At 49.8% G+C, this 15512-nt stretch overlaps 1 protein-coding gene across 1 annotated transcript in view; it reads right to left on the bottom strand.

Annotated features, from left to right (window-relative positions):
• Positions 1-15512, bottom strand: part of MYT1 (myelin transcription factor 1) — a 34838-nt gene that overhangs the window by 1331 nt on the left and 17995 nt on the right. The window contains exons 11-20 of the mRNA XM_062008992.1: positions 14948-15217; positions 14050-14204; positions 12216-12278; positions 11898-11966; positions 7845-7907; positions 7173-7256; positions 2186-2407; positions 1535-1626; positions 512-615; positions 253-396 (exon numbers count right to left, since the gene is read on the bottom strand). Of these exons, the coding sequence (XP_061864976.1) occupies positions 253-396; positions 512-615; positions 1535-1626; positions 2186-2407; positions 7173-7256; positions 7845-7907; positions 11898-11966; positions 12216-12278; positions 14050-14204; positions 14948-15217 (1266 nt within the window). The remainder of the gene's footprint in view (positions 1-252; positions 397-511; positions 616-1534; positions 1627-2185; positions 2408-7172; positions 7257-7844; positions 7908-11897; positions 11967-12215; positions 12279-14049; positions 14205-14947; positions 15218-15512) is intronic.

Here is a 15512-nt window from a genome sequence, read left to right as displayed (position 1 = left end):
TAAAAAGGCGCTGGGTGCCCTTGATAAAGTTTCCTATTTCGTGATAATGCTCCATGAGAGAGAACAATAGACACAAAGGCAGATCAGCAGAAAGTGACAAAAGGGAGATAAAATGCAAGCTTCAGAGGTAAGGCAAAATATAAAGGACATGCAGGTGTATGTGGAGACATTCTCCCACTCTTTAATTGTAGGTGAGCCTCGTCACTGATTGGGTTTGGCACGGCTGGGGCGAGCGCTCGCAAAGCCTCTTACCATGTGAGGAAGGCGGATATTGGCAAGACTTTGGATCAGAGCCTGGCTCAACCCTGAGAGCTCCAGGAACAGGGCTTCGTTTTGCTCCTCTATGATTTTGTTCTCCTCCTCAATGTTCTTCAGGTTCTTCTCCATGGTGGAGATCTGCAGAGCAAGCAGCAAGGCAAAGTGATGGTCCCTTCAGCGCCACTGCACCCACCACCGCCTCGTCCCCCAACTGTGACACCTTGTCTCCTGTCTCACGTCTGAGGACACAAACCTGCGACTGCAGCTTCACCATGGCTGCTTCCATCTCTGAGTTGGACTCGTTCAGCTCACTGATCTCCTTGTTCAGCTGTTTGATCTCTTCATCGTTCTCCAGAACTGCAGGAGAGAAGGTCACTGCCGGTCAGCAAATGCTTTTCGTGGGGAAAGCAAAAACGTTGAGCTTCCCGCTGAGCCCATCCTGTTGCAGACAGCACCACTCACAAAGCCCTCACCTTTGCTTTTAGATCCTCGACATGGGATGCACACCTCACCTGTTTGGGGTTTTGGCCACTGTATTTTAATGGTTTTAGTGTCATTTTTAGCATCACAGATCGATGGCACTTGGTAGGTCAATATGCAAATACAAAACCCAACGTCAGTGTAGCAGTTGGAGTCCGGCACCTCCACGCACCCTGCAAGGTTGACTGCCCTGAAAACTCAGATCAGCCTCTCCAGTCCTGGGTTTGCCATTTAAAAGGCTAATGCATCTCTTGATTAGAAATTACGAGGTCCATAAAATAAAGCGATATTTCTGGCAGGCTGCAAGTATTTCTAGGTTCCAAACTGTGAAAGCAGTCAAGTTAAACGCCTGAACCTTGTCAAATACCACAAAACCCTCAGTAATAGCACTGCAAGTGCAAAGTGCTAACACAATCCCAGACCCACAAATAACTGTAGGCTTAAAAGCCCTGAAGAGGTGAAAATCACTGAATGACTGCAAGGGATTTGTAAAAATGGCAGTGAATGTTTGAGGAAGCATCTCAGTTTCACCTTTCTTCTTTCCCCCCTCCCTGAATGGAAACTCATTATTTATCATTTCACCTGCTCCCTCCCAGTGTGTCACTTGGGGAGCAGCTCTGGTACCACACCATCCCCACTATTCAAGGGACCTGAGAGATGGATGCTCACAGCACATGATAAGCTTGCAAATCTGTGGCCAGATCTCAGCTGTTGACACCTCCCCAGCCTGCAAAGAAGATGTACAGGCTCAATACCCTGCACACACCTGCCAGGCAAAAGGAGTGAAAGCCCTTACCATCGCTGGTCTTGAACTTTGTGTTGAGTATTTCATCCCCTGAGAGTTTTCCTTTCTTCCCAGCAAAAGTAGCTCTTGGGCACCCTGACAAACTGCAAAGCAAGTAAAAATGGTTTTCATAAACTCTGGGTATTTATAGGTGCTTCAGTTCCCAACAAGAGCACAGACACGTGGAGTTCATGCAGCGACACTGTTCTTCTAAAAGGTTTTTACGGTAGAGAGGAAATTGCTTTATGAATAATGGCACAAAACTCCCCATTTAGAAAGCCAGAGCGATTTCCTCTGAACATAGATTAAAAACCTCATTGTTTCCTAAAAGCTAGAGCAGGACAGGTGAAGGAGGGTGGGATGAGTCTCATTTGGACACCAAATCCCTTGTTTGGGGTGCCCAGGTCCTGGCTTGCCCATAGAAGGATGTTATATGATCACTTTTCATGCCTTTGTCCAATCCTCATCCCACTGTTGCAATATTAAAGCAACAACACATTTCCTTCCACGCAGAAAAGCTCCAACCTCAGAGCAACCTGAGCTCAGCAGCAAACCCATCAGCTCCTGAAGAGCTGCACAACGCTCAAGCAGCACCTCTAGGGAAGGAAATTAAGTCCACCACAATGTGGCGATGCTCTGAGTGATTCCTACCCTGCCACTTACCTCCTGTGAGTGAGGAAGCTGCCGTTGGCGTGGCCAGAGCCGTCGCAGCCCGGGGTAGGGCACGTGGGGCCTTCGTTCTTCAAGGACTTCCAGGAGAAGGAGGAGCCGTTGAGGGATCCTTCCTTCTGCCTGCGGGCGGCCAGAGGACACCCCGAGGCGCTGCGGTGAGACGCGTACTTGCCGCTGATGTGCCCCAGCCCCACGCAGCCAGGAACAGGACACCTGGGCACAGGGAAGCACCAAAGGTTACAGCACAGCAGGGGAGAGGGAGCTGGGCAAATTAGGGGATGGGAAGGAAGAAAGGAGACTGGAAAGTGAGAGTTTGTGTTTGGGGATCTCACAGCATCCAGAGTGGTGGGGGTGGGAAGGGCCCTGCAGAGCTGCTCCAGCCCAGGCTCCTGCCAAAGCAGCTTCCCCTCGCTCAGGGGGCACAGGAATGTGTCCAGGTGGGTTTGGAGACCTCCTGAGAAGGAGCCTCCACATCCTCCCTGGGCAGCCTGGGCCAGGGCTCTCTCATAAATTTCTCCTTATGTTTAAGTGGAACTGTTTGTGTTCCAGCTTTTGTCCATTACCCCTTGTCCTGTCACTTGAGATAACAGAGAAAAGAGTCACCCCATCCTCTTGACAAACACTCTTTAAATACTTGTGTTGCTGAGATCCCTCCTCAGGCTTCTCTTCTCCACAGTCTAAACAGCCCCAGGTCCCACAGCCTTTCCTCCTCACACAAATGTTCCATCCCCTCAGCATCTTGGCAGCCCTGCACTGGCCTCTCTCTAGGAGTTCCCCATCCCTCTTGAGTCGAGGAGCCCAGAGTTCATCTGGACAGATGAGGCAGATGTTTAGTTGATGGAAATGACAAATGGGCAATGGAGAGCTATGGCTGCCCCTTCAAATGAGCCAAAGAGGCAAATCCTGCAAGAGGGAAACACTGGGGAGGTCACATCATACACTTGGGGTAAAAGCAGGTCTCAGTGGTGTCCTAAGCTGTGATGGTGCCTCATCAAGGGCAAAGATGGCAGGTTGGGCTTCCTGATGTTCACCAAGGCTGACACGCTCTCACCAAACCATCAGTCATCTACAGCCAGCTCTGCCCAGGGCTGCTACTGAGGAACCCAGGGTCATCATCTTACACAGTGTGATCCAGGAGCAGCATCTGTGGCCGTGGGGACACAGCCCTTCCCCATGACCCAGTCCCTGACACAGGAGCTGGTCAGGCTGCTACCTGTGCACCAAAAAGCTTCAAAGCTGCTCCTGCAAGAAAGGTGTCCAAGGGGTTTCTGAGCCCACATCCCATCAGACAGGACAAATCAACTCTGAGGCACTGCCCAGCCTACAGCTGTGGCACGGCCTCTCTTGCCTCCTCCTCCTGCTTCCCATCCCACAGCTACCAAGAGCAACCTGTGCTAGCAAGGGGATAAAAGGAGGAATTACCTCAAGGTGGCACATGAGCCCTCCCACCCCTGTGCTTCTGCTGCCATTTGTGGCTGCTTAAAAGATACAGGAGCTGCGAGGAGCATCATGGAAGCACTGACACAACTTGACCTAACAGCCAAAAGGGTATGTGTCTGTCTACAAGGCACCTCTTTCCTCCCAGCTCTCAAACTCCCCACCTAATTGGCCTGCTCCCTAAATTCAGCTGTTCCACAGAGCCTGGTGTATCTATAAAGGTTTCTGCTGTCGTTTGCATTTGTTTAAGGATGTTAGTCAATTATAAATACAGCTACAAGTTTATTACTCAAGGGAGGTTACTCTAAAAAGAAAAGGACAAGTGGGAGGAAAAGTAGGTAAGAAATGGCCAAAACAACCCCGTGTCCTCCTTTGAAAAGCCATTAGGGACTGAAGTTTCCCTGGCAAAACATGCAGTGAGCTGCTCCTGAGCATCACAAGCTGCGTTTCACGGCAGAAATGATTGCCCTGATTGTTTACATTCCCTACAAAAGGGAGATGACAGCAGAAGGATGGGGGGTGGGGGGGGGGGATGGGGGGGGGAGCTGCACACCCAGCCTTTTTCCCAAGATAATTTGAAAAATGCTGATCTCGATTTTAATCAGCTGCAAATGCAGCACAATTCACTGATAATATCCCTGCCAGCAGGATCCTCAGTAAATTCATAACATCATTGCTTTTATATGATCACGAGCAAATTACTGAATCCTCAGGAGGAAAAGGAGAAGGGGGAGTGGGGGAGGGTGGAGGAGGGGGAGAGGAAGAGAGAGAGACAGAGAGACAACCCCCAGCATTTAACATGCAGCCATTATGGGCCAACCATTACATATTTTACGGCCTTAATTTAACTTTCATTACATTTGCATTGTTAAAAACAAAATAAACCAGAGCCTTATTGTGCAAAACAGCTGGCTTGGAGGGGTTGGGGTTGGGGTTTTTTTTTCCTTCTTTTTTAAAAGTCATCATTGAACAGAAGCAGCAGCAGCTTTTGATCAATGAGGCAGCTCTGGATGCTCCAGTTTCCTGCCAGGGCTGGGCTGGAGGTTGAGGTGATCAGTTCAGTCACGCCTGTAGCAAACACATGAAGGATGAACAGCAAAAACAACGGGGGCTGAATGATTTTCTCCTCAGTGGGGATGTGCAAAACGTGGCTGAGTTCCAAGTGGCACTGGGTGCAGGCAGAGGAGGGATTTAGAGCTAAAAGTCCTTAATGCAAACCCACGCCAGGCACACCTTGCTGTTGGAGGCAGGACAGGAGCTTTCCAAGGGCTGGGGGGAAGGCAGCAACCAAGGAATGGTTGAAATGTGGTGTTTTGCACATCTCAGAGGGGTTTCTGCATCTCCCAGGCGTGCTGGAGGAGCAGGGGTTGCTGCCTGTGACACAGGATGCTGGGGAATCCCTTCACATCTTGGTGCCACAGTGACCTTCACAGCCCAGCCTGTACTGCAGCCAATGGAACAGCAGAGCCAGAGCAAGCCTCCAAGGCCAGTCCAGGGGTGGTTGGTATCAGCTTTCTAGGGTTCAGAAGATCCCAGCTCTGGTGATGCTCCAACCCCATTTCTTGCCACTTCAGCTTCCCAGTGTTTGCATCTTTAAGGTGGACTAGGAGAAACCCAACCCTTGGTGAGGATCAGAGAATCACAGAATCATTTTGGTTGGAAAAGACCTTGCAGCTCCTGGAGTGCACCCCCTCCCCTCACCCTGCCCAGCCCAGCACTGACCCACAGCCCTCAGCACCTCAGCCCCATGGCTTTGGGATCCCTCCAGGGCTGGGCACTGCCCCAGCTCCCTGGGCAGCCTGGCACAGGGGCTGACACCCCTCTCAGAGAAACAGTTCTGCGTCAGCTCCAAGCTCAACCTCCCCTGGGGCAACTTGAGGCTGTTTCCCTTTGTCCTGTCACTCGTTACTTGGGAGAGGAGACCAACCCTCAGCTCACTGCAGCCTCCTGTCAGGGAGTTGCAAAGAGTGCTGCTGTCTCCCCTCAGCCTCCTCTTCTCCAGACTAAACATCCTCATTCCCTCAGCTCCTCCCCAGCAGACTCATGCTCCAGGCGAGGAGGCAGGCAAGGATGAGTAAAGCCATGGCTTCCCCAGCCCCAAAAGGCCCTGGGGAACATGTGGAGTAGGATGACCTCCCAGACTGGGGGCATTTGGCTGCAGACAGAGAAGAAAATGTGCAAGAGCCATCAGCTGCACAACAGCATTGGCTGCTTGTCCTTTCCCTCGCTGTGTCACTGGTTAATGACACAGCATTGCAATGCCACCAGCAATTTAGCCTATTTGAGCCAAAAAAAAAGAGAGAAGCGATTTCTTTCCCACACATCCTGGAGTAGATTGCTTAATTTTTAATAAACTAAGTCCTGCTAATTATCACATGGTTCATTTAACTGGGAGGCTTTCCTTCCTGCAGACTGAGGAGGAAGAACAGAGCAGATGGCTCAAATATCATCTTCTTCTTAAAGGTTCTTCCCATGGCTGGCACAGCTCGGTTTCCCACAGCCCCTGCAGGGCTCTTCTGCACCCACTGCTTCCCATTCCAGCTCAGCCTCTGCTCCAGGGCAAAACCCAGGTACATCTCTGCTTTCTGCCAGGGCAAGACCTGCCCTAGGGCTAGAATGAGGAAATAAGATGTATTTAGGGCAGTCTACTGAGCCAAAGGGGTTTGGCCACATATGCCAGCACTCATGGACACCCCCCATCTTTTGGAGGGAGTGGATAGATTTTTCCATGTCTAGGTTTATCCTCCTCCACCTGCACTTGCTGGGTGAGTGGACAGGCTCTGGAAAGGCTGCAGATGCTCTTGGTTGACAAAATGCAGGATCCTGAACTCCTAGCCCTGCTGTAAAGGCTTTGCTGTCCTGTAGCTGCATGAGGGATTGAGAGAGACTCCAAACCTTGTGTCAAGCCCTGGATGCTGAGCCCATGTTGCTCAGGCTTGCTAAAAGTCAGGACAAATGGATTTCACAACAAATGAAAGCTCCTGAGGTGGACTAAGGGATTTAAAATCTGGTCCTGGTAGGAATAAACCCCCTGGGATGTTTTGAAATGAAAATCAGCCTCAGGCACCAGAGAAAATCTTGTTCTGATCACTTTGAGTGCTCAACCATGGCAAAGACTACAAAATGTGACTTGGTCAGGGTTACCAGATCCTGAACCGAGTTGGTGCTGGATAGTTTCTATTCCTATCGTGTTCCTGGGAGTTAAACAAGCCTGCAGGCACCCCTCAGCTGCCCAATGCTCCCCAAAATCCCAGGACATTTCACTTGACTGTAGGGTTTTACCCTCCTTTACAGCACTGGCGATTTTTCCAGGTATTCCACAAAGAAGGAGATGAGCTGCCCACGCCCTGCCAGCCTTCCTTTCACATCCACAGAAACCAACAAGAGAAAAGCCACTGTTACCTCCCACCCTGCTCAGTCTCCTCGTCAGATTTCAGAATGGCAGCACCATTTTGGGGACCCAGGAAAAATCCCCCCACACCAGCAGAAGAGCTCTGAGCAGCGCGAAAGGCTTCGCTCTGGGAGTTATCTCCAGACTTACTTCATCAGCTCTGGGTCTTCTTTATCATCCTTTGTCGGGGTGATCTTGATCCCACTTTTCTTGGCACGAGGGCAGCCTGACAGACTGTGGTTAAAAAGAGAAGAAAGGGCTGTCTCACTGGCAGAATCCCTGCATATGCTATTCCCCTGCTTCAGTCATCTTTCCCTTGGATTTGGCACAGTTTGTTTTTGATCTCTCTCGTTTTGCAGCTTCACATCACGAGGAGAAGTCAAAGGGAAAAAGAAATAGAATGGGAGATGGACAGTAATTAATGGTGCCTAGATAAGAAGAGATCTGGTAACAGCCCACGATGCTTAATGGAATTGTTGAAACAGAAAGCTCAGATCTCTGCTATTAATGCTCTAAAGTGATAATAGAAGTCATAAATAGGTGGTATTATTAACAGGAACATTGCATCAGCTAAAATCTGACCCTTTGTCTTTTATTCTGTTGAAGGGAGCTTCTAATCAGATGCTGGAAACATCAAAAAAAAGAAGAAGAAGAAGAGAAGACAGATTAAAGAGATGAAAATAGGCTTCAGTTGTCAGAAACATTAATGTTTTATTCAGAACTTTACAACTCTGCCCACTGCAGGGGAAAGAAAAAAAACAAACTGAACCCAAACCACAACAGAAAGAAGCTACAGGGGAAATAATTTCAGGGAGATCTTACCTTCTATGCGATGCATAATTTCCTGTTATGTGACCAGAGCCATCACAACCAGGAGTAGGGCACCTGCGGAGGAAAGGGAGGCTCAGATTAGCCTGGGGATGTGAGCAGGGGATTGACAGCTCGTTTCAAAGAGAAACCCAAGGGCTGGCAACACAGAAGCAGGGGGGTTTATAATTCCTGCCCCTTCCTCCTCTGTCAGAACAAGGGCTGCTTTCTCACGTCCGTCGTCGATGCGTCCACCAGTGTCGGCGCGTCGCTGCACACACGCTGGGGAGAAACATCAGGGGGAAGGGATGGGGATGCTGGGGGTGAGGTGGGAGGTGTAGAGTGACACAGGTCCCATCCTCACAAAGGGGACAGCTCAGGAGATGATAATAAACAGGGGAAAAAAAAGACCTCCAGGACAGTGTCTGTCTTCTCGAGGAAGACATCAGGAGACAGCAGGTACCATCCAGAGGCATTGGGTTGGGTGTGGGCACAAAGAAACCAGAAAATAACAGCCTGCAACTCTGGACAGTGGGGCCACCTTGGCCACCACCAAGAGGAAGCCCAACAGAAGGTCTTGGCTCAGTTTTGGGTGAGTTAGCAGTAACGAATCACACTGAGGACAAACAGAAACCCTAATGCAGAGGGTCCTCAGAGTCCAAAACTGGTCAATGTCCCTGATGGAAGGTAACAAAGGTATAGGAGGAAAAAGGTCAGGTGAACCTCAGGTCTCCTCTTTCCCTAACCCCATGGGTGAGGGACATTGGGGTCTGCAGGGAGACAGCTGCCTGTGGGGCTTGGGATCACCAGGTCACTTCATACGATGCACCAGCAGCTCTTGGTGCTTCAGTGCACAATCTGCCCCTTAATCCTGAGCCAATGCTGCTACAGAAGGGTCTTTGAAGATGCCTTTGTGACCACAGGTTTGAAAGTAATCACCAAGCACCCTGAGATGTGACTGAAAGCAAAGCCTGCAGAGTGCTTCTGCGATGGCACAAACCTGCACAGAGGCTGGTGGGGCTGAGAGCCCGAGCGAGCGGCAGCGAAGGCATTGGCACGAGTTCAGCACCGTGTCATTAAGGGCTCAGAAGCGAGAAAGGTGAAGGGATGTGAAGTACCACGAGCACAAAGATCTGCTCTGAGTGCTGTAGGTGACTTGGCAGACATAAAAGTTGTCATGGGGACAAGGAAGAGAGGCAAGGAGGGCTCGCTGAGGATCTGCAACAGCCTGCCAATTAGCCAGGGATACTGGAGTCCAGTGATAAGGACTAGGGAGAGGAAACCTGCCACAGGATGAGTGGGAGATGCTCAGCCACTCATTTCTGCTCCCAGGTGAGCAAAGCTCAGAGTAGACAGTGCCTTTTCTCATCAGGGGAGAGTTTTTTTCCATGTGCCTGCTTTCCCAGTCCCCATTTTTAGAGGCACTTGTGCCTGGTTTGGTACTGCTGGCTGGTATCCTGCAGCAGAGCAGGGACTGATGGATTCTCAGGACATCCCAGTGAACTGATGGGCAACACGTGGTGCAGCCTCAGTGGCCAAAGCCTTTGGGAAAGCTCATGCTTGAGCTGAGCAATGGTATTGTTGGGATGGCCCCTGAAAGGCAGTGGAGCAATAATTTCCACAATCTTCTTTTAAAAAGTCCTCTTTTCTGGGTTTTGTCAGAAAATAACACAATTCTCTTTGCAGCAGCTCTGAGGGAGGGTTTGACATTCATGGCTTATTGAATAGTCTCCACTGATGAAAAGCTTTGGCACCTCACCTATGGTGGGAGAGCAGGGAGCTGTCCTGCTCCTGGAAGGCTGGCAGAGAAAACTAAGTCAGAATCAAAGCTCAGCATGCTCAGACCCAGGAAAACATAAATACACAAAGGTCTGGTGCAGAGAGAAGAGACACATCCAGCAGGACCCAGATGAGGGTGGGAATTGTCTGACTCATTTAGAAATTAGAGGTTTAGCAGATGACTGACATTTCCCTGTTATATGCTGTTAAAGTAGAATGCAAAACCACTCCTTTGTCATTCTGGCTTCAGGGTGGGATGAAGTTATGAGAACACTAACACCAAACTCCTTTTGCCTGTCAGGAGTTTAAAGAGGGAAGTGATTTGATTTTTATTTTTAATTGTCTGGAGACAAATCATACCAACAGAGACCTTTTATTGCATGTTCCAGCCTGGAGCTAGGGCTTTATTTTCCCTCTGTATCAGCAATATTAACCCCTGAAATAGAATTTATAATAGAAGCAGTGACATGGGCTTATCTGCAGTTGTGAGAAGCTAGGGCTGTGCTATCTAATATCTCCAAATCCTTTTCCCTTCCTCCTTCCTCTGCTCCCATCCTTACCAGGATAAAGGAGAAAATACCCCAATACTTGGCAAATAATATTACAGAGCTTTGGTTTGACCAGAACTCTCCTGGTTTAGACAGTGTGCTTGATGAAAGGTGCTGCCCTGGGGTGCCCAGGAGGAGCAGAGGACGAGGCACATCCACGCTCAGCGATGACCCCCTTTGCTTTTCCTTCATGTCTTTACTGGAAATGGGCACTGTTCCTGAGAGCTTTTAATACCTTTAACACTAATTGCCTGATCACTGGGCTATTCTTTAGGGCTGTTGGAGAAACACCAGTTGAGCAAAGCTCTCTTAAAGGCTTTCAAAATGTGTAGTGTCTGGAATGCAGGAGTGTACTCAGAGCTAATCATGCAAGTCCTTCCCAGCCACTACCACCTATTCATATCAGCTAATCCAGCTACTTCTTCCACCCCTGTGATAAGGAGCAGGCACTTGAATGTTTTTCCTGGCACCAGCATCCACACCAGTGGCAGGGTGCAGAGCACTCACAGACCCATGCTGCCCTTTGAGCCTGCCAAGAAGGAGTTGGGGCTTTACCAATCACCTTAGTGGCCAAAGGAACTCCCAACTGACTGCTACAGCTCCAAACATCACTGATTGCATACAGGATATAGTGCACCATTGCTGCTTCTTTCATGATGAGCCTGTGCACTGTGAGGCCCTCCATGAGGTTTCAATTATGAATATCTCAGTGTCTAAATAATCCTGAAACTGGGTTCAACAAAGCAGGGAGCTCAAAGGGGAATCAGCCTCCTCAGCCTGGCTGCATGGAAGAGATGTTGAAGCTTTCCCCCAAAGAGGTGGATGGATGGAAGAGGTTTAGGGCCCCCCTCAGTGCCTCCATCTGTTTGAAATACAATTTCTATTCAATCTTTCTTTAGGGTAGGCAACCTAAGAGAGACTTTGAGAAACCCTCTTGTGAAGAATAAGCTCCTACTGAAAACAAGGAGTTTGGGGAAGACAGCAGCAAAGCTGAGAATAGGATTGAGAGGAAGATATTGGAATGAACATGTCAAAACCAGGCTCTTCCCTTCAACAACGTGGATGATCATGAGCCCTTTGCCACCAGCCCAGGGTCCAGCCTCATCAAACCTTTTTGCTTTCTCCCTTTCATCCCCTCACAAACCAAACACCCTTGGAAACAAAAAGGAAGACAGAAATAAACCTCTGTCACTGCACCCCAAATGAGCTCTGAAATTTAGCACCAAATTAGCATCCCAGGTTCTCCAAAAGAGTTGCCTTTGCTGTGTCCTGGCAGTGTTTTCCCAGCTGTGTCTCTACCCAAAAATAAACTGTGTGCCTTCATCCAGGCTTTGGATTGAGAGACGTGCAAGAAATGCTGAATTGAAAGGGTTACGGGCCAAAGTAGGGAACAAGAGCTTGGGAAAAGATGCCAAAGCACATGTCTACAGTGTCCAAAGGAAACCTGCCAGGGCTCCAGGTTATTTCTGATGGCTGCCATCCTCCCTCCCCTCCCCAAAATCAGCCTTTCCTCCGTGCCATCGCCTCTTCTCAACGTGGCAGCTGGAGGCTGGACTCCACCACAGCTCCTCGCAGGCGGATTTTCATCTTTGAAAGGAGAAGGGAGGGGATGGAAAAGCAAAAGCAGAGCAAAGGTGGGGTGGGGGGAAGGGGCAGGGAGAGGGAAGAGAGAAAAAAGAGGAAGGGGAAACAAAAAGGAAAGGAAAAAAAAAAAGGAGTTCCAAGTTGAGCGCAAACATACTTGAGGTCAGCAGAGTGGGCAGCCATGAGGTTTCTGAGGCTCTTGTCAGCAAGAGGACAACCAGAAAGGCTGAAAGAGAAGAGATGGAATATCTGGATAAGCAAAAAAAAAAAAAAAAAAGAAAAGAAAAAGGGGAAAAAAAGGAAAAAAAGGAAAAAGAAAAAGGGCCAAAAGGGCCAGGGAACGGGGAGGGAGGGAGAGGGGCAACAGAAGGTGGGGAGGAAACACAACCAAACTATCCACATGGTGAAAAAATATACTAAAAAGAAACAAAAAGTTGTCTTTGGAGCTCAAACCATGACAGACAGGTCAACCCACCTGCGGTGAGAGGCATAGTTCCCTGTTATGTGTCCACTGCCGTCGCAGCCTGGGGTCGGGCAACTGAGCAACAACAACAACAACAACAGGGAGTGTAAGTGTTGGGAAGGAATGGATTCACCCTAGAGCCACGGATCTGCAAAGCCACCTGAGCCCCCTCGGGGTCAGGGAGCTTAGCCCAGTTCCAGAGCCCTTCCACAGCTCCTTCCATCAGCCCTCAGCATGTATTTATATGCTTGCATGTAAATAAACCAGCTGTTTCCCTTTCACCTCCCCATCCTCCCTGGGAGCATTTGGCCTGGCAGGTTGGGTCTGGGGATGCAGCTATCCCTGCTCACCCCTGAGTCCTTTTAAGAGCCACAAAACCACTACAAAGACAGTGAGCCCTAGAGCCAGCACTGATGTGAAGATGCTCAAGCAGCAGCGATGTATTGCTACGTGGTACACACTCATAGCAGGGCAGGGAGACCACAGAGGTGAGGAGCATCCTCCCAGCAACTGCCAGCAGTGCCCGGAGATGGCCCAAGAACTGCCCCAGACATGGAGCATCACACAGACACAGCGGGCAAGTCTGCTCCTGACTTAAATACAGCCAATTCATTACAGCCCTTGGGCTAGGAATGAACAAGGATGCTAAATGGGGAGAGAAGGCTCAGGGCTGCCCATCACACCATTCATTTATTCCAGGGCTGTTTCCATTTAGGAGATTTCTCTACCCTCATAATGCAATTATAGCACAGGAGGACTTGAGGGCTCTACCTCAGAAATTGCTTTTCACATCGCTGCTGGGTTTTAAGAAAGCCTTTAGAGCTTTGCACAGGGCAGCTGGTTTGTGCTTTGTTCATTTAGGGAAAAGGCTGCTGCTGCTCTGCCCCCACAGATCTCCTCCCTGCCTGCCTGCTCCCTCAGCCTCCTGCTTGCAAAGCCAAATAACGAGCTACGTTGTATAAGGTCAGCAAAATTATGCCCACTGACTCTTCCCTGTTTAACATACAGGAAGGTCAGATGCTCAGGAGAGAAGCCAAGAACAGCAGATCAGCTGGGGTGACTGGGAGGGGAGACCTCCACATCACAGCCTCCAGAGTGATCCCAACAGGTCATTAGATCAGAGCTGGGTCCAAGCTGCAGCGTTTGGGTCAGACTCTAAACATTAACCATTAGTCTGGGGATCAGGGTGGATACAGAGCCATACTCCACTGACTAGAACAGATCTGGGTCTGTACTCCCACCTGCCCAATGCCATGAATACAGGAGCTGGATTAGGATCTCTCTCCACTGTAAGATGCAGCACGACAGCAACCTTGCTGCAGCCCTGCTTTGCATCTTGTGGCCCCGTAGCACCATGGTGATGGGACCCATTGCTCTACCTTAGGTAGCAAAGTCTTCTCTTCCCAACAAGGCACCCCCATGGAGAAGGTACTGAGATCCCTTGGGTGCTCTTGGCTCCACAGCATCACCCAGTGTCCCGACACAAAGGGACAGGAGATTAGTCAGGCTCCATCAGCACTCTTGCAGGAAAATATCAGGGAAACAGGGCCCTGCACAGAGATTTCCACAGCCCCATCCATGAATCCTGAGAGCACTGAGTTCCCTCCATCCCTGCAGAGTTTCAAGGCCATATGGGAATGTATTTTGCCTCAAAGATCAGCAGTTCTACAAGGATAAGATTTGTCTTTGAGCTTTCATTTGAGCCAGGCCAAGCACAGGAAGGAAGGGAATTACACTTCTCATTTTTAACACATATTTGATAAGGAATTTTGTCTCCTACCAGCCTGGCTGTGCTGGGCACATCCTTCATACACTTTGGAGGAAGAGACAAGGAGGTAGGACTTACGTGAGCAGCTCTTTCTTGATGTCCTTGGAGAGGAATTTAAGCTTGAAATTGGTTAAAGTAACTTCCCCTGGGTATTTTCTTTCCTCAAAGTTTTCCTCCACCACTTCTTGCTCATCAGCTTCCGAGGAGGCAAAAGAGTGGGCAGCAAGCTCTGACTGCAAGGAAACAGCCAGGGAAAGTGGTTGTAGTGGTGGCCATTGCTGCTGAACTGTGGTAGGAAAGGATCCTGAGTTCACCCCAGCTAAGAGTTATTGCAGCAGTTACTCCTCACAGTACCCAAACCAGAGCTCCAGTAGTCTGGCACTTCTCCTTTTAATAGGAGAAGTGTGTAAATCTTGTCTGCATAGGGATTTGCACTTGACTCTCCCAAAGTGTTGAAGGGATGAAGATCAGTGCAATCCTCCCCTACTCATCCTCAGTGGTGCTGCCTCCACTTTGCCCCACGGGCAGAGAGGCAGCATGCTGCTTCCAGAGCCAGGATGCTCCCCCCAGCCAGGAGGCAGTGGCTGAGTCTCCTCACCTGCAGCATGGATATTAGCAGCACACAGAGCCACATCTGTTAATGGCAGACATAAACCATCCTGGGGAAGGTCACCAGGAGCACCAGTGGTGCAAATGAGGTGGAAGGATTTACAGTGAAGAAAGCACTGCATATCCAGGGCAACACAAGCGATGAATTCTTCCTTTGCAAGAGCATCCCAACCAGTCCAAGAGCATCTGCCTCTTGCCTGATTGTCCCCAGCTGATGTCTGGTAGCACTGAAGAAGCTAACAATATTCTTCTCATAGGGTCAAAGGACAAACCAGGGGTTCTAGGGGGAAATAAGACAACTGTGCAAGCAAACATGGCATTCAGTCCCCCATGAGGTGTTATTCAAGCACCAAGAGTCAGCGCTCACCTCTTCGGGCTCCTCTTCCCGCTGGCGGTTTGGTTTGGTGTAGTCAATGGGCCCATCCCATTCATCCTGGCGGGAGGTCTGGCTGGACTGGGGGGATGTCATGGTGCTGCTCGTGGCACTGGTGCTGTTTTGGCGCTGGGACACATCTGGGGATTTCATGCTGGGACTACTGCTGCAGCTGCTGCTGCTGGGAAAGGTGCTCTCCCGTTTGCGGTGCTTGTTCATGCTCAAATCCAGAGTCCCATTCTCATCCACCTCAATGTCCATGGACTGAAAGGTTGGAAACATGCCCAGCGTTAGCAGCTGCCAACAGTTCCCTACAGGGATCTTCCCTCCAGTTGTCTTTTGCAGTGCAGGGGGCAGGTTATTCATGTCCCAGCCTCTCCACGCTCAGTTAGAAAGAACTGAATGCAAAGGGATGCTTTTTCACAAGTATCTCAGAGTCATGCCATGCAAATGCACCCCTGCACCACCAGTGAAGTGGTATTTTGACTCAGCTGCTTGAACACAGGCATCTAGTGCCACTTGAACTGCTCCACAGTGTCTAAGACATCTGCCTAAGGCT

This window comes from Colius striatus, chromosome 16 (assembly GCF_028858725.1).
Source record: "Colius striatus isolate bColStr4 chromosome 16, bColStr4.1.hap1, whole genome shotgun sequence".
Taxonomy (NCBI): Eukaryota; Metazoa; Chordata; class Aves; order Coliiformes; family Coliidae; genus Colius; species Colius striatus.
This window is presented reverse-complemented; position numbering and strand designations above follow the sequence as displayed.